The 18,769-nt window shown below is 39.9% G+C and overlaps 1 protein-coding gene across 3 annotated transcripts in view; it reads right to left on the bottom strand.

Moving 5' to 3' along the window:
* wdr37 (WD repeat domain 37) overlaps positions 1 to 18,566 on the bottom strand; it is a 102,104-nt gene extending 83,538 nt beyond the window's left edge. Inside the window, exons 1-3 of one of the 3 annotated variants that reach the window (XM_052016740.1) lie at positions 18,511 to 18,566; positions 4,106 to 4,273; positions 2,208 to 2,258 (exon numbers count right to left, since the gene is read on the bottom strand). In XM_052016740.1, the coding sequence (XP_051872700.1) occupies positions 2,208 to 2,258; positions 4,106 to 4,243 (189 nt within the window). In that variant the 5' untranslated portion in view covers positions 4,244 to 4,273; positions 18,511 to 18,566. Of the gene's footprint in view, positions 1 to 2,207; positions 2,259 to 4,105; positions 4,274 to 18,485 lie in introns of all 3 variants that reach the window. The other 2 variants (XM_052016739.1, XM_052016741.1) reach the window with 2 other exon arrangements.
* Positions 18,567 to 18,769: the final 203 nt, after the last annotated feature.

The raw sequence follows: 18,769 nt of genomic DNA, 5'->3' as shown, positions 1-18,769 counted from the left end.
TCTTTTTTACTACCTTTATATACTTATGTATGGAATGATCTGTCTGGATGGCACGCAAAAAAAAGCTTTTCACTGCATCTCAGTACATATGACAACAATAACAAACTAAGCCTACTAAACCGTATGCTTTCCATCAGAAGTACCAACCTGGTTTAAATAAAAAGGAAAAGCAAAATATTGATTAGATGGTGTGAAACCAATGAATGCTGGTGTTCAGACGGACCTGTATGTCATCATGAAAGACACAGAAAGCATGCACATATAATAAATAATGAGGAATGCATACAGAAGATTGATCTTTATTTCTAGAGTAATAAGAGTACAGAAATAGGGAAGTCTTGTTACAACTATATAGGGCATTGGCAGGACCACATCTAGATTACTGCATTTAGTTTTGGTCTCTTTAAGGTACAATGGAGATGATACAGAACAAGTTCACTCAATTGGTTCCTAGAAAATGCTCACTTGGAATAGAAGGTGATTTTATGGAAACATGTCATTGACGTAGCAAATACTGTGAGGATGTTCCCCAATGGAGGAAACTTGAAACAGGGGGCACAGTTTCAGGAAAAAAAAGGATGCCCAGTTAAATGTGAGATAGGGAGAAATTTCTTCTCCAATGGTTATGAATACTTGGATTATGTACCTGAGATAGCTATGGATACAGTTATTAAATATAATCAAGGAAGCAACAGATTTTTGGAGACAAAGGGTTACAGTGAACAGCCAGGAAAGTGCAGCAAAAGCCAATGACCAGATCAGCCATGATCATATTGAATGGCAGAAGAGGCTACCAATCCCCAGGCACATACCCCAAGCTCTGCAAACTTCAGAGCGGTGAAATAAAAATTCTCTGGCTTTCAGTCCTAACCATTTTAAATTTTGAATGTATCAATGTTATTTTTCTTTAGGACCAAAATATACCTCTTCATTTATGACAGATTGTATTTTCTACTTTTTGGCCAATCCTTCTTATATTCCCTTGTAGCTTCCTTCAGACTTTTTTTTTGAATTACAGCCTACAGGTATTGTTGGCAAGGCCAGCATTTATTACCATCCCCAGTTTCCCAATGGAAGATCGTGGTGAGCAACCTTGAACCACTGCAGAACCTTCTAAAGTCTGTGTTGGATTTATTATCTTAATATTTAGTCATTCCTCCTTAATAATAGATTCCAAAATTTTTATTACCATAAATCTTAAGCTAACTGGCCTAATTACCTAATTCGCAGGAACACAAGAAGCTGAGCAAAGATTAGCGGACTCAGCACAATACAACATGGGCACATCCCTCCCCACCATCAGTGGTATCTACAGGAGGCACTGCCTCAAGGCGGCAACATCCATCATCAAAAATCCCCACCATCCGGGCCATGCCATCTTCGTGCAGCCAACATCAGGCAGGAGGTACAGAATCCTGAAGTCCCACACCACCAGGTTCAAGAACAGCCACTTCCCTTCAACCATTCAGTTCTTGAACCAACCGGCACAACCGTAATCCCTACAGCTTAGCAACACTATGACTACTTTGATCACTTTGCACTAAAATGGACTTTTTTGTTGTAATTGTGTTCATGTAATTGTGTTCCTTCTTGTAAAAATTGTGTACAATTTATGTCTAATTTATGTTTTTCTTATGAATGCTGCTTATCTGATGCTATGTACCTGTGATGCTGCTGAAAGTCAGTTTTTCATTGTACCTGTGCATATGACAATAAACTTGATTTTGGGTAGCTCCATCACTATTTAAAAAAAAGTATTATGTCACCTTTCCTCTGGCACAGATCAACTGTCAATAAAATCCTTCCCTTCCTTCCCACATTAGTTGTAACTATTTGAAAACACTACAATCAGCTGAGGAAGGCTATAATTGGTTGAACAAGTTTTTAAGAAAAAAATATTAGTTTGTTCACATCCTCTTCCTCAACCCCTATAATGCCCAATCAATGAATCAGATTAAAAGAAACTTATGAAAATAGCATTTCAAAACCATCATACATTTCTGTCATCAACTAATAACTCTGCCCCACCACCCACCCTCTTGAATGCTTGCTCTTCCCCAAAACCATTAACCAAAGTACATATGCTCATCAAAAACAAGATTCCTAAAAAATTGTTTGCACGTTCTTTCATTTGATGGAATTAAAATAAAATTAAAATGTGCACACCACCACAGCTCTCTAGCCACATTCAGTACATTTACACCAACCTCCACTGACTGCCCACAGACTTCCTCACAGACAGCCGACATCATCGCTCCCTACAAATAGCAAGAAAACGAATGGCAATATTTTTTTTACAGTTAGAAAACAAATATGATAACAAAAACTTCAGAGGAAATAAAAGGTTAAAATTCCATCAGTGGGTGATACTAATATATTAAAATGGTTTAAAATTCCTCAATTCCAAGTACTTATTTTCCAAATAATATGTACATATGTAGCTTTAAAAATTATTAATGTTTGGGAATAAAAAAAAACTTTCAAATGCCTGATTTCTTGCAATTCTCACTGATAATTTACTCACTTATATCCTTCACTGCAAAATTTTTATGGTAATACAAAAGAAAATTTGTGTGGAATACAAGTCTCTTCCTTGCTCTCATCATTAATAATAATTCTGCCACATATGCAGCACATAAGGCTACCCTTACCACAGAGATAGACATTTTAAAAAATTAAGTTATAACCTATGCCAAAGATATCTCAGCAGTCACCAAAAAGCAGAAAGCTTGATATCCATGCAAACCTAGTGTTCCACATGCTGATGCCACCGTGCACAGAAAAGAAGCAAAAGATGAGACACAAGTGGAATGTAAGCAGAAAAGTCAGAACACAAGAGAATCGAGTATTGCAGAAGTCCAGAATTTATAGGAAGCCAGAACCAGGGTAAGAGCAAATGGCATTTCCCATCATAACCTACCAACTAGATCACCACAATGACTCATGTACAAGATGCCAAACACACCCATGTTGAGCCATGAAACAATAACCAAAATTCTAATCAAGTAGCAAACAATCAACTATAAGAAACTGACCCATATTTTATCATTTTCAACTATGAAAACTAATTGATATTATCACATTAAATCTATCCTTAAACAGGATGATACACAAACACATCAATAGCATTAATTATTTGAATTATACATGAAGTCATGAAATATTATCAACCTTAGTTAAAATAAAACAATTAAGTCATTCCCAAATATTTAACTGTGATAATATATTTCTGTAATGGTAACAAAATAAATGTGCGCTGGACTTAATATCCATTATTACAATAGATCTAATTAACAGAAATTGTTTCCTGCTTAATTATATTTTATCTTTTCACTTCCTCTCAGATGAAATGCAAGAAATGGTATAAATTTCTTTCATTCATTTTGTGCAAATATGTTTGCGTAGAACATAAGTGGCATTTATTTTATATCCCATCTGCTTTTTCTTCAATATTTCAGCAGTTTAGAAAGGATGGACGTAATCCAAAAGAACACTGCAGTAGGTTCACAGTGTTTAACTTCTTTGCTTTTAAATACAGTAGAAGGACATTCATTCAAAAATGGTTGCCATGTTCTCCCTTTTAATTACTGCACTCTTGTTTAACACCCATAACAAATAGAAATGTCAGCAATGAAAACAGAATGCTAAAAATACTTTTTTTTTGGAAACAGATATTGAAACTGCAAAGTCAATGTTTCAAGTTGGGAAGAAGCACTACAACCAAAAATTCTAACCTGCTTCGTTGGAAGAGAAATCTGTCTGGTGATGAGTGTTAAACATGTGCCTGTACTTGCCTCCCCTGATCTTACTGAGTTCAATAAAACTGAATTTGTGGAGCTAAGTATAAGAATCTTGTATTGTTTTAGCATTGGTGACCAGTCAAATAGTCCCATCTTTTGTCTCCTCAAATCATGGATAAGCTGTTCAATATCTGTATGGCTAAACCAGAGCCAAGTCTGGCCAATAACTATTTTTAGCTTGAAAAGTTTCCCTTCTAATCACACAGAAACAATGCAATAGGCAACGAGTTTACTAAAGATTTGTTAGCATCCCTAATACTATCACAATCTCCAAGCTCTTTGTAACAAGTAATAATTTGCAATACCTGTCCTTCTAGCATTTCGCGTTGTGATGTGACACGTTCCTGCTCAGAGCTGTTTGTTCTTCTGATGGAGATTGTGTGAGCTTTTCGTTTTTGTTTCACCTGCCGTGCAGCTGCACTGCTTCCACTTTCAACAGGCATCACTTCCTGGTGACTTCTTCACCTGGTGCCCTATAAAGATTTGAGAAATTATTATGGGTCATATTTGCATCATATAACCCCACACATTAACGTCATAGGACCATACTGGACAAAAGATGGTAATGCCTCTGTTGAAATATGTCATTCTGAACATTCTTCAGTCAATTACATTGCATCATTAAACAGGAACTTTAACAGTTTATCCCAAAGGGAGGTGCAGCCACAGAATTACTTTTTGCAATGTCATTACTGATATGGGCGAATGTAACAACAAACTTGCAAACAAAAGGCCATCATGAACAACAATAAAATGAACTTTATTCAGTGGGATAAGATTTATTTTCAAAAAATTGAAATTGGATGATTTTTTTTGTTACAGACCTGCAAAGACAGGCAGGGACTTGTTTAACATCACTCCAACAGATGACAACTGCAACCTCACAACCCATTATCAGTACTACACTACAACATCAATCTCCATCAGATGGCCAAGTCAATGCTGCGGTAACATCAGAAATAAAGATAAACTGCAGTATGATTAAATACATGCAATATTGAATGTCTGAGATATTCTTAATAGTTGTATTCAATGGCTGAAGAATAAAAATTAATTGAAGGCATGGTTAAACTACTGGACTGGTATCTAGAGGCCTGGACCATTGATTCTGAGACACAAGCTTGAATCCCACAACAGCTGGGGAATTTAAATTCAAGTAATGATATATATTTGGAATAAAAAGCTAATTTCTGTCATGGTAACCACAAAACTAATGGATTATTGCAAAAACCCATCTGTTTCATGAACATCCTTCACAAAAGGAAACAAAAAAAATCCTGGGGGATTTGGAAAATTTCCCCTTGAAGGAGAATCTAGAAATAAGGATTATAGTTTAAAAATCAGGGGTCACCCACTTAAAACAGAGTTGAGACATTTTTATCTCACACAAAGGGTTGTAAGTGTTTGGAACTCTCTTCCCCAAAGAGCAGTGGAAGACATCTATCTAAACACTTTCCTTAACCAATATTTTTGTAGCTCAAGGCATGGCTAGATCCAGTGACGTGGCAGGTGGATCATTTGTCAGAGAGAAAAATTTTTTTTAAGAGTTATGGTCATATTTTATGGTTTAGGTTGATAGCAAGGAACAATCTAAAATAGAACTAAATTGGAAGAGAGCCACCTTCAGTGAGACGTGATGGAATCGAGTAAGGATAAAATAAAGACAAGGTTAACAAGGAAAACTCTGATGGAACAATGGGCGATCTTCAAAGATGATGTTTGAAATTATGGTACTTTCCCACAAGGGAAACAAAGCCAGATTTCCTTCAATGAGGGATATAAAGAACGCAATGAAACAAAAGACAGAAGGTTTATGATGCACATTAGCTGAATCCTTCAAGTGTGAACCACACTAAATAAAGTCAGTTGAAAACATGTGAAAAAGAAACAGGCAAAGAGAATAGAATTGTGGTTCACATAAGAAGGAAATCTTCCATTGACGTGCAAGAGGCAATATGGGACCTAATATGGACAAAGAAAGTGATGCATGCTCAGAATCCAAGGGCAAGGCTAAAGAATACTTTGCATCAGTAATTTCTAAGGAAGAGGAAGCCTTCAAATATTAGTGAATGGAAGGGCTCCAAAGAGTGTTGTAGAACAGGGAGAGCTAGAGGTACAAGTAGTACCCTTTGTAAGTGGTGACACAGATCAACAGGTTGGTGAAGGCAATGTTTGGCACGCTTGCTTTCATCAATCAGGACAGCGAGTACATGAGTTGGGATATCAGGTTTTTTAGGGTTATGGGCCAAAAGCAGGTGAATGGGCCCAGCTCAGAGAGGCAACTTGGTGCCTACCCATCTCTGTGCTATATGACTCTATGATTCTAAATTTGATGGAGGTGTGCAAGGTTATCATGGGTTTAGTGAAGACAGACAAAAGCTGCTCCCATTAGCTAATGGTACAAGAACAAAAGGACACAGATCAAAGTTTTGGGACAAGAAATACAGGGGGGGCGTTGATGGCCTTAAACTAATTGCCTACAATGGTCAAGGAAGATGATCAGCAATTTCAAAATTATATTGGACAGGCACTTGAGGGAAATAAACTTTCAGAGCTGTGGGGTGCAGCAGGGGAATGGAATTGACTGAATTGCTCCACAGAGAGCTGGTATGGTCTCAATGGGGCAAATGACCTCCTGTGCTGTAACAGCTCAATGAAGTTATTCAAAATGTGCCTGAGAAATGCCCTAGGTCATTTTGTTATTTTAAAGATTAAAAAAAGTTCTAGTTGTAAAAGGAACATTTGTGAAATCTATCACTGTGATATCAGTTACTTAAATTACAAACAATAGATGAAAGACACTTTCTTTTCACTGATATGTTGCCAAGGTAGAGTACAATTTATAAAATAATTAGAGATAATGTGCATCCTTAAAGTAGAATTGAATGCAAAACTTATGAATTTTTTTGATATTTGATGCATGGTGCAAAAAAATATCTAAAAGAATTTGAGATTAATATCAGATTCCCAAGAGAATAGCAATGAGAATAGAAGAGTTGATTTCTTTCACAAACATGAGTATATTTTAAAATACACTTTTCCCCCTGACCATCACTTCATAATGCAAGAATTAAGAAACAAAACCACCACAATCTGTAACCTCGCGGCTCAGCAATATCCTGCACTCTATCATTATCATCAAGACAGGGGATCAACCCTGGTTTAATGAGTGCAGAAAGATGTGCCATATGCAACAGTAAGAATACTTAAAAATTAGATGCCAACCTATTGAAGCTGCAACAGAAGACTATACACATTGCTAAACATCATACAGTAGACAGAGCTAAGCAATCTCAAAAACAATGAAGCAGATCAAAGCTGGGAAGTCCTGCAACATCAAGTCATGATCAATGGTAGGTAATTAAAAAAACTGGAGGAGCTCCAAGAACTTCCCCATTCTCAACAATAGCAGAGCCCACTAAAGACAAACACAAAACATCCATGACCCCATTCAACTCGTAATTAAGAATTTACCATACCTCTAGCCATACTGTTCCAGTAAAGTTACAGCACTGGCATCTATCTGACAATGTGGAAACTTGTCTAGGTGTGTCCTAGACAATAAGTTGGATGAATCCAGTTCAGCTAAATACTACCCAGTCCACTCATTCATCAACAAAACTATGAAAACTTTCTTTGCCAATAGTAAAAAGGTGCACTTACTCACCAATAACCGGCTTGCCGATGCCTGGTTTGTGCTTTGCCAAGATCACCTGGCTTCAGACCTCGTCACAGCCTTGGTCCAAACATTGACCAAAAAGATGAATTCTACAGGTGAATTTAGAGGACCACATTTGACATCAAGGAAGAATTTGACGCAATATTAAATCAAGAAACACTCGTCAAACTCCTCAATGAGCATCAAGAAAAAAAGTCCAATGGTTTGAATCATTTTTTGTACAAATGAAGATTGCTAGATGTCAACCATCCCAGTCCCAGGAGCTTCTCAAGGCATGTCCTAAGCCCAATCATGTTCAATTGCTTCATCAATGACTTTCCTTCAATTCATAAGATCAGAGGTAGGATTATTTGCTGACAATCACACAATGTTCAATACCATTCACAAATCAGAATCAAGTTTATTATCACTGACATATGTCATGAAATTTGCTGTTTTGTGGCAGCAGTACAGTGCAAGATATAAAAATTACTACAAGTTACAAAAAAATAAATAGTGCAAAAGAGGAATAACAAGGTAGGGTTCATGGACTGTTCAGAAATCTGATGGCAGAGGGGAAGAAGCTGTTCCTGAAACATTGAACATGGGTCTTCAGGCTCCTGCACCTCCTATGTGAAGAGGGCATGTCCCAGATGGTGAGGGTCCCTAATGATGGACACTGCCTTCTTGAGGCACCACCTCTTGAAGATGTCCTTGGAGGTGGGGAGGGTTGTGTCTGTGATGGAGCTGGCCATAACCCTCTCCGCCTCTTTCAATCCTGTGCATTAGAGACTCCATACCAGATGGTGATGCAACCAACCAGAATGCTCTCCACTGTACATCTGTAGAAATTTCTAAGAGTCTTTGGTGACATACCAAATCTCTTCAAACTCCTAATGAAGTAGAGCCACTGGCGCACCTTCTTCATGATTGCATCAATGTGTTGGGCCCAAGATAGATCCTCTGAGATGTTGACGCCCAGGAACTTGAAGCTGCTCACCCCTTCCACTGGTGACCCCTCAACAAAGACTGGTATGTGTTCTTCCGACCTCCCCTTCCTGAAGCCTACAATCAATTCCTTGGTTTTGCTGGCATTGAATGAGGGGTTGTTGTTGCAACACCATTCAACCAATTGAAATCTCTCACTCCTATACGCCTCCTCGTCGCCATCTGAGATTCTGCCAACAAGTGGTCATCAGCAAATTTATAGATGGCGTTTGAGCTGTGCTCAGCCACACAGTCATGAGTGTAGAGAGAGTAGAGCAGTGGGCTAAGCACGCATGCTTGAGGTGCGCCTGTGTTGATTCTCAGCGAGAAGGAGATGTTACTATCGATCCATACCGACTGTGTTCTCCCGACAAGGAAGTGGAGGATCCGGTACAGAGGTCCATGTTTTGAAGCTTGTTGATTAGTACTGAGGGGATGATGGTGTTGAGCACCAAGCTGCAATCCTTGGAATTTTCTAATTCCTCAATAAATAAAACATTCCATTCCCTGAATGCAGCAAGGGCTATATAAACATTCAGGTATGGTCCGATAAGTGGCAACTAACATTCTCGCCATTAAACTGCCAGGTAATTATCACATCCAACAAGAAAGAGTCTAACTATCTACCATTAATATTTGATAACATCAATATCATTAAGTGTCCCACCATCAGTGGAGATCACCATAGAATAGAAACTCACCAGTTCAGCTGCATAAATAGTACAAAAGTAGATCAGAAGCAGGCTACCCGGTGGCAAATGACTTACATGCTGATAGCACAAAGCCTTCCCCATGATCTACAGGGCATGAGCCAGGAAGGTGATAGTATACTCTCCACTTTCCTGGATGAGTGCAGCTACAACAACATGCAAGAAGCTCAACATCATCCAGGACAAAGCAACCCACTTGACTGGTACCACATCAGCCAATTAGACATTCATTCCTTTTGCAAATGGTTCAGGAGAACTGAATGTGTACCATCTACAAAATGTATTGCAGTTTCTTGCCCAGACTGCTCCAACAGCATCTCTCAAACCTGTAGCTTCTATCAAGGATGGGCACATCAGACACCATCTGATGGATGCCTCCATTCCAAGCCATACACCAGTATGACACTGCATCTAAATCCTGGAACTGCCTCTACAACAGCATTGTGGGAATACATTCACCAAATGAAAGCAGTGGTTCAAGAAGGTAGCTCAATAGCACCACCACCTCTCGGGCAGGTGATCTTACAAATGATGACTGGGTCCTAAAAATTGCATACATTTTTGTGAAAAAAAAGCAGCAATTCAGTCCCTTACACCCAATCTGCCATTTGATAAGATCATAGCTGATGTTTTACTGCAGGGACACTTTCCTGCACTAACTCCATGCTTCCTTCATGTCCAAACATCTATCAATCAACCTCAAATATATTCAGTGACTGAGCCTCCAAAGCCCTCTGCAACTCTGACAATGCACAACCAAACAGGCAAATGTTACTCCCTTGTTCAAAAGAAAAACAGAATAAGGGTAAGCGCAGCAACTATAGGCCAGTCAATTTAACCTCAGTTTTGGGAAACCTTCTGGAAACATTTATCAGGGACAGGATTAGTAGTCATTTGATAGAAAGTGGATTAATACAAGTCAGCATTCAGTATGGGTAAAATATGTTTAACCAATGCAAAAGAAAATTTTGATGAGGAAACGATACATTTGAAGAGGATGATGCAGTCATCCCTTTTGCACTTACCAAATTAAGTAAACATATGATTAACCCAATCGTTAAACATACAATACGAATATGGTTTCAATTTCGTAAATTTTTTGGATTCAATAAATTTAACCTGTCAAGTCCCATTCAATCTAATTTTTTCTTTCATCCATCCAGAGCTGACTCAGCTTTTTCCAAATGGAAAAGGAAGGGAATAATATGTTTTCGTGATTTATTCATTGATAACTGTTTTTCATCTTTTGAACAATTGTCTAATAAATACAATTTGCCTGGATCACACTTTTTTCGATATTTGCAGATTAGAAATTATTTAAAAACTACTATACCCTCTTTTCCGACACCTTACAAAACTGAAATTACGGAAACAATTTTAGGTCTTAATCCTCATCAGAAGGGCTTGATAGCAATAATCTATGATTTAATTATGAAAATACATCCAGAATCACTGGACAAAATTAAGAATGAATGGGAAAGCGAACTCCAGACATCTTTACCTACAGAGACATGGAAGAAAATTCTTCATTTAGTTAATACATCTTCAATGTGTGCCAGACACTCTTTGATACAGTTTAAGGTAGTTCACAGGACCCATATGTTAAAAGATAAGCTAGCTCGTTTTTATCACCATATAAATCCTATATGTGACAGATGTAAATCGAATGTGGCTTCTTTGACACATATGTTTTGGTCCTGTCCTCTTTTGGAAAAATATTGGAAAGACATTTTTAACATTATCTCAAATGTATTGAATATTGATTTACAACCTCACCCTATCACTGCAATTTTTGGATTACCAAGGATAGAGTCTCGCCATCTATCTGCTTCCGCTAACCATATGATTGCTTTTGTTACATTAATAGCCAAACCATCCATTTGGCTTAAATGGAAGGATCCAATACCCCCTACTACTTTTCAATGGTTCTCCCAAACTATATCATGTTTAAACTTGGAAAAAATTAGGAGTGGTACTGTTGATCCTTTGCTTAAATTTGAAGATATTTGGAGTCCATTTATTCAATATTTTCACACGATATAGATGCCCTTTCAATAACTTTCCAACTTAGAGGAACAGAGTTGACGACATCATATTGCTCTGTTTCTACTGAGAAATTTTAGTCCAGTCTTTTTTTTGTCTGTTTTTTTTTGAAATTTTTCTGTTTAGCTTAGTTTGGTTTGATATATTGTTTATAATTTTTTTGTTGATTTGGGGATTTTTTTAAATTTATATAACAAATCTTTTTCTTTCCTTTCTTTTATTATATTCATTTGCTAAGAGATCGTTGGATCTACTGATTTTTTTATATTTTGTTGTTCTTTATGATTATCTAGGCCATGATTGTTTTCCTGATCTCTTTGTACAAACATTGATGTTATATATTAATCTGTATTTATTTGAAAACTAATAGCAAGATTGAAAAAGAAAGAAAGATGCAGTCAATGTACATGGACATACATGGGCACATAACAGGCTTATGAACAAAGTTAAAATACACAGTATAAAACTTAGCATTGTTGCGAACTGCCAAGAAAATATTGATAAGTGGCAGCAGAATATAAACAAGCTGGTGGAATAGACAGAGCAGATGAAGTTTAATGCAGAGAAGTGTGAATGATGCAATTTGATAGGAAGAATGACAAGAGGCAAGATAAAGGATGGTGTTGTAAAAAGGGTACAAGAGTAGAGACACTTAGGGCCATTCATGCACAAATCACTGAAACCGGCAGGACAGGTGTAGAAAGAAGTTAAAAAGGCATTCTGGGCTTTATCAATAGAGGTATGAGGTATTAAAGCGGGGAAGCCATGCTGAACTTTTATAACACACTATTCTGGCCTCAACTGGTGAATTTGTTCAACTCTGCTTGCCATATTATTGGAAAGATGTGAAAGCATGAGTGGGTTCCAAAAATGATTGCCAAAGTCAAATTTATTATCACATGCACAAGTACATGTATGCACAGGTGCAATGAAAAACTTACTTGCAGCAGCATCGCAGGCACATAGCATCAGAGACAACATTCACAAGGAAAACATAAATGAAACATCAATTATAGAAAATTATACAAGGAAGAACACAATTAGAACAAAAAAAAAACATCTATTGTAGTGCAAAGTGGTCATTGCATTGCTATATTGAGGTAGTGATTAGGGTTGTGCAGATTGAAGGGAAGTAGTGATTGGCAAGAATGATTCCTGGGATGAGGGACTACATTTACAAGCAGAGATTAGGGAGGCTGGAGCTATTTTCTTTAGAGAAGGATGAGGGGAGATTTGATAGAAGAATCTGATGAGGTGTCTGGACCTAGTGGATAGTGGGAGGTTGTTCCCTCTGGTGAGCGAGTCAAGGGCTACAGATCACAAGCATTAAATAAAGAGTATTAAGAGCAACATGAGGAAAAAACATTTTTTATGCAGTGTGTGTCTGGAATCCAGAATACACTGTGTGCAAATGTGGGGGAGGCAGGTTCTTTTCCAGCCTTCAAGAGGGAATTTGGTAAATATATGCCGAGAAATCTATACAAGACTACAGGGACGGGAACAAGGGGGTAGAGCTATTGAGTTGCTCTGCTAAACAGCAGGCACAAATAAGATAGAATGAATGGCCTTCTTTGGTGCTGTAACTATTCTGATTTTATAATATGTAGAAGATACATCAATAAAGGTATAAATGGACAAATCTAAAAAAGTGATTGCTTCAGATATCTCATCAATAATGATAGTATACAAGCCTTTATCAGGGAGGCTCAGAACATAAATGCAAGACCAGACAAAAATAAGACAATTACATGGTGTGCAACTACATTCCTTTGTTATGCTCTCAGGGCTTAAACTGAAACAAGGCTTCCGATTAATCTTTTCCTGAAATACTAAGTGCACTTGGTATCAAAATATTGCTATGAAGAAACTTGAAATGAGGACACGTAACAGGGGAGCTGAGAAATGCTGGAATGCACAGAGGATGTGCATGTTCCAACTGTGCCAACAGAGAATTATAAACTATAACAAGCATTTAAGCCGATAAAACTCTTTGTACAATATGCAGTGACAAAATCCCCAAATTACTAATAATCCTTCAGATAGAAAAACAAAAGCCAGATTTCTAATATTCCTGTCAATGCAATATGGAGATCATAGATTACTTTAGCTCTAACATACACAGTACATGGCAAAAAAAGACAAAAGCCATAGCTTATGAGCTCACTCTTTCAAAACGGAATATTTACAACCCTCACATCATGGATGTAATGGCATTATTAATCACAAAAGTAAAAGGTAACCTTTGATATAGTAAAATACAAAACTACACGTTGTGCTTGGACCAGAAAGAATGTGAAATCAACCTTCATTACAACATAAGGACCCAAAAAAATAGGAGTAGGTTACCAGGGCCTTCAAGCCTGCCCTACCACTTAGTATGATGATGGCTGATCCATGCTGGTCTTCTGAGCCATTTCTTTATACCCCTCCATTCCACTCCTTGATCTATCAAATATTCATCCACCTCCACTTTAAATGCTTCTAATGACCCAGCTTCCACCACGTGCCAGGGCAGACAATTCCAGAGATTCACCACCCTCTGCTAGAAGAAATTTCGACCCAACTCAGTTTTAAATGACCGGACCATTATCTTGCAGTTATGTCCCCTTTTTCGAGACTCTCCTGTCAGTGAAAACATAACATCTACCCTGTCAAGCCCCCATAGGACTTTCCTCCAATGCTGGTGAATGGCAGCACCATTCTTAGACCCAGGCTCAGCCATTCCTTCTGTTTTGATGACGAGAATCAAACACAACATGCACAATGACATCGAACCAGAGCAGTTTCACACAGTGGACTTGGACTTGAGCCCAACTAACATCATGCTAAAAAATATACCATCTGGGACTCTTTGAAAAAATAAACCGGCACCTTGAAATTGCAATTCTTTTCTCTATGCACTAACTGTTTACTGCATCATAGGCCTGAAATCTAATTAGTGAACCCCCAAAAATCTGAGAAACTGGGAAAATTTACTCTACAAAAGAAAATCACTAGGACAGCTTTTAGCTTTCATGGCGACTGCATTGTTAAGACCAAACCCGTGCAGTTCCTCCGTGCAGCTGCCAGCAGAGATCACAGCTGACAAGTCCTTGCTGCTGGAAATCAAGGAGAGCTGTTTCAGACTTAAAGCACTTCCTCCACGGCAGCCACAGCGCAGCGGCATAAAAGGCTGCCGTAGAGGTCAATTAGAACGTGGAGGAAGGAGAACACATGCCTTCAGTATGCAGGGCCACACCATTACCCCCTCAGCAATAGTCAACATACCACAAGGCCCCCTTTAAATCTCCTACCTCTTACCTTAAAACTATGTCTTCTTGTTTCCGATACCCCTACCACAGGAAAAAGATTCTATCAACCCTATCTATGGCTCTCATCCTCAAAACCTTCTTGAAAAAAAATGCAACATCCTCATTGACTGATGGGAACCCCTGGGCTCAAACTGGCAAAGCAGCATTAAAGGAGGTCCTGATCACTTCAATTCCCTATGACGGGATCACGCGGAGACCACGCACAAGCAGGGGAATGAGTTCACAACAATCAAAATCAATCACCTACCTACCTTACCCAAGCTCCACCTGCCCCACTCAGGACAGAATTTGTGGATCTCGGATAAAATTCTTTGGTCACCTCACAACCGAGAGAACTGGACTTAAAAACAAGTCATCTGCAATCCCAGGGACAGCCTAAGAAGAATTTTAAGCAGCCAAACTGATGTGAGCTTTCCTACTAAGAGCCACACATGACTGCTGTAGATGCTACTCATTACTGGCCAAGACACGATTTCCAAATGTTGACAACTGACATCACGCCTACAATCAAGAAAAGCTTGACAATACATTCAGTTGAATCTCACATCGTATTACAATCAGAAACTATCAATGTATTAAACAGTTTGAATAGAAGTTAACGAATTTCAGAAGGCCGTGACTCAACTTACAAAAACATCAAAAGTGGCAGAAGTAACTGAACTGTAATGTTATCTTCAAATATTTATGCACCACGATTTTGGAGACGTTTTCAATACCAGCTAAATCAATGACCTTCAGCAGAAATTGACTCCCTGCTAAGTTTGTATTTCTCACTATGTTGTTTACATCATATTCAAAAAGAATTGAGACATTAGATAGGATTCAATAAAGAGAAGTTAAAGGCCATTTATTGAGATGAGACCTACAACTGTCAGAAATTTATCAGTATGCTGAGAACAGGAAGTGACCCCATCTTTTGTGCACTTCAAACATCCTCTGTTGGAACCTGTCAAGCATCAGATGATTCATGGTGACACCAGCGACTGCAGATGCTGGAATCTGGAGCAAAAACCAAACCACTGGAAGAACTCAGCAGGTCTGGCAGCATCTGTGGAGGTAAAGGAATGGTCGACATTTTGGGTCAAAACCCTGCATAAGGACAGTATATAGGGAAGATAGCCTGTATATAGAAGTGAAAGAGAGTGGCAAGTCAGAGGCTGGTCGGTTACAGGTGAAACTAAATTAGGGACAGATGATGGGCAGATGGATCCAGGAGGGGGAGGGGATAAGGAAGGTGAACAAAGTGAGAAGTAACCCAGGGAGATAGATGAGAGGCAGGTGGAACCAAGTAGAATGGAAAAGGTGAACAAAGAGAGAGAGAAGCTATGTGGACTGGTCGGTGTGAGAAAGGAATACAGGGGGAGACGGTTATGTAAAATTGGAAAATTCAATGTTCACACCATTGGGCTGCAGACTACCCAAGCAGAATACAAGGTCCTCTTCTTCTAGATTGGATTTGACTTCACCATCACAGTGGAGAAGGCCAAGGACAGACAGGTCAGTGTGGGAATGGGAAGGAGGGTTGCAATGATAAGCACCCAGAAGCTCGAGATGGCCATTGAGAACAGAGCGCAGGTGCTCTGCAAAGATGGTCGGCTGTGATTCACCAATGTAGAAGAGGCCAAATCACAAGCACTGAATGCAACAGATGAGAATCGAGGAGATGCATGTGAATCTCTGCCTCAGCTGGAAGGGCTGTTTAGGTCCCTGGATAGTGGTGAGGGAGGATGTGTAGGGACAAGTGTTGCACCTCCTACGTTGTAGGGGAAAGTACCAGGGGATGGTGAGTGGGAAGGGACTCACAGACCAGTAAGTCACAGAGAGAGTGGTCGCTGCAGAAAACAGAAAGGGGGTAGAGGGCAAGATGTGGCTGGTTGGTGTTGGTGGAAGTGGAGGATGATGATATGCTGGATGCGGAGGCTAGTGGAGTAAAGGACGAGGACCAGCGGTGGTAGATGTGCAGGATGAGCTATGGTTCTCCTTCTTCAGCAAGTGCTCCACAACTGCAAACCCATTACACTCTACTGATCCTTGCAAACCTGTACGATCGGTTTGTAAGACAAGCTTTTCACTGTACCTCCGTACGTGACAATAATAAACCAATACCAATGATGTATACAAGTGAAATGTGTTTTTAAAAAGCTGAAATATTGTCGTGATACAAATTGCATCTTTAAAACATTTTGAAAGTTATGGATAATGCAGATATCAGCAAAGCATCTTATGAACACTATCTCACAATTTGACAACAAAAATTTAAACACACCCTCCATGGCATATTTGATTTGTGTCAATTAACTTTACCAATATGCATTAACATTTTCATCAACAAACTTACAGGAAGCATCTGTATTGTAATGATGGTGCTAAGGACAAAGATATGCTAATTTGGCATATCATTGACATGAATAATGCCAAATTGCTAGAATACATTGTTTGCAGCAAACCAGAATGGCAAGCAGAGCAGGATAATTAGGCAAACATCCTGCTAGAACATCCCACAGTAAGTTTCACGAGCTGTCAAACAGCAATGTTCTGAGAATTAGGACACTTATTTGAAGGAGTGGCCAGAGCCAAATAATGAACAGCAATTTTCTACTGTACAGGTGAGCTTGGCTTTCCCTACAACCTAAATGCACAGCACAGTATTGTGTGCAGTTCTGATCGCCTAGCTATAGGAAAGATGTCATTGAGCTGGAAAGGGTGCAGAAAAGATTTACAAGGACTTGAATTATAAGGAGAGGCTGGATAGGCTTGGACTTTTTTCCCTAAACCATAGGAGGCTGAAGGGTGACATTATTGAGGTTTATAAAATCATGAGGAGCACAGACAATATGAATGGTCTTTTTCCCAAGGTAGAGGAATCTAAAATTAGAGAATACAGATTTAAGGTGAGAGAGATTTAAAGGGGACCTGAGGGGCAACTTTTTCCACACCGAAGCTGGTGGGTATATGGAACAAGCTGCCTGAGGAAGTGGTAGAGGTGGGTACAATTATAACATTTAAGAATCATGGAATACATGGATAGGAAAGGTTTAGAGGGAAATGGGCCAAAAACAGGGAGGCAACTTGATCAGCATGGACAAGTTGGGCCAAAGGGCCTGTTTCCATGCTGTATAACTCTATGACCTTAATCAGCAAAAAGAAAACACCAAAACTGTGCAGTAAATATATTAGCATGTACAGGGAGCAAGACTCTTCCTCACAATCAAAAGCATTGAGCTTCTGTTTTATAAAATCGTTTGATATGTCTCTGAGCTTTGCACGTAATGCTGAGTAGACAGACGAAAAGATGGAAAGGTATTCCTTTCTGGTAACTCTACCCTGGGACGGTAAATTCTTGGGAGAACCTTGAACCTCCCCACACCTACCAACCAACCACACAGCTTTCCCAACAACGCACACTCAAATTCTTGTCAAAGATGCCCAGACACATCCTGCCTCCATCAAACATCGTCCCTTTAACGGCCTGGACAGTGTCCAATGAAGGGTCAACATTTTCACACCCGCCCCCGTTACCCGGACAACCTCCGACAACTGGATCGTCCCACCCCACCCCCGTTGACCGTTAACCATCCCACCCCCCGCTAACCGGACCGGACCCCTCCCCACCCCACCCCACACGCCAATAACTCCCGTTAACCGGACCGGACCCCTCCCCACCCCACCCCATACACCAATAACTCCCGTTAACCGGACCGGACCCCTCCCCACCTCACACACCAATAACTCCCGTTAACCAGACCGTCCCTTCCCCCGTTGACCATTAACCATCCCACCCCCCGCTAACCGGACCGGACCCCTCCCCACACCAGTAACTCCCGTTAACCGGACCGTCCCTTCCCCCGTTGACCATTACCCTGACCGCCTCTCCCCCACTGACCATCACCCTGACCGTCCCGCTCCCGTTACCCACCCCGTCAATTACCCGGCCCGTCTCCTCTCTCACCCCCACCCCGCCGGCCGACCGTCCCACCTCTGCTCCTTTCTCCACTCCTCACCTCCCTTCAAGACGACATTCTTGCAAACTCATCCGGGCTCCGCCGCGGCGAAAGGTGAAAGGTCAGCAGTGGGGGGGGAAAAAAAAGCTCTGGGCCTGGCTGCGCATGTGCGGCGCCGGCCGGCAGCCGCGACCCTGCGCATGTGCGGGGCCGGCCCGCAGCCGCGGCTCTGCGCATGCTCCCTGCGCAAGTTTCATGTTGGTTTTGCTAACTGTGGAGCAGAGTTTTTAATGCGTGCTTAGAATAATCCACCATTAGC

Source organism: Pristis pectinata, chromosome 5 (genome assembly GCF_009764475.1).
Source record: "Pristis pectinata isolate sPriPec2 chromosome 5, sPriPec2.1.pri, whole genome shotgun sequence".
Taxonomy (NCBI): Eukaryota; Metazoa; Chordata; class Chondrichthyes; order Rhinopristiformes; family Pristidae; genus Pristis; species Pristis pectinata.
This window is presented reverse-complemented; position numbering and strand designations above follow the sequence as displayed.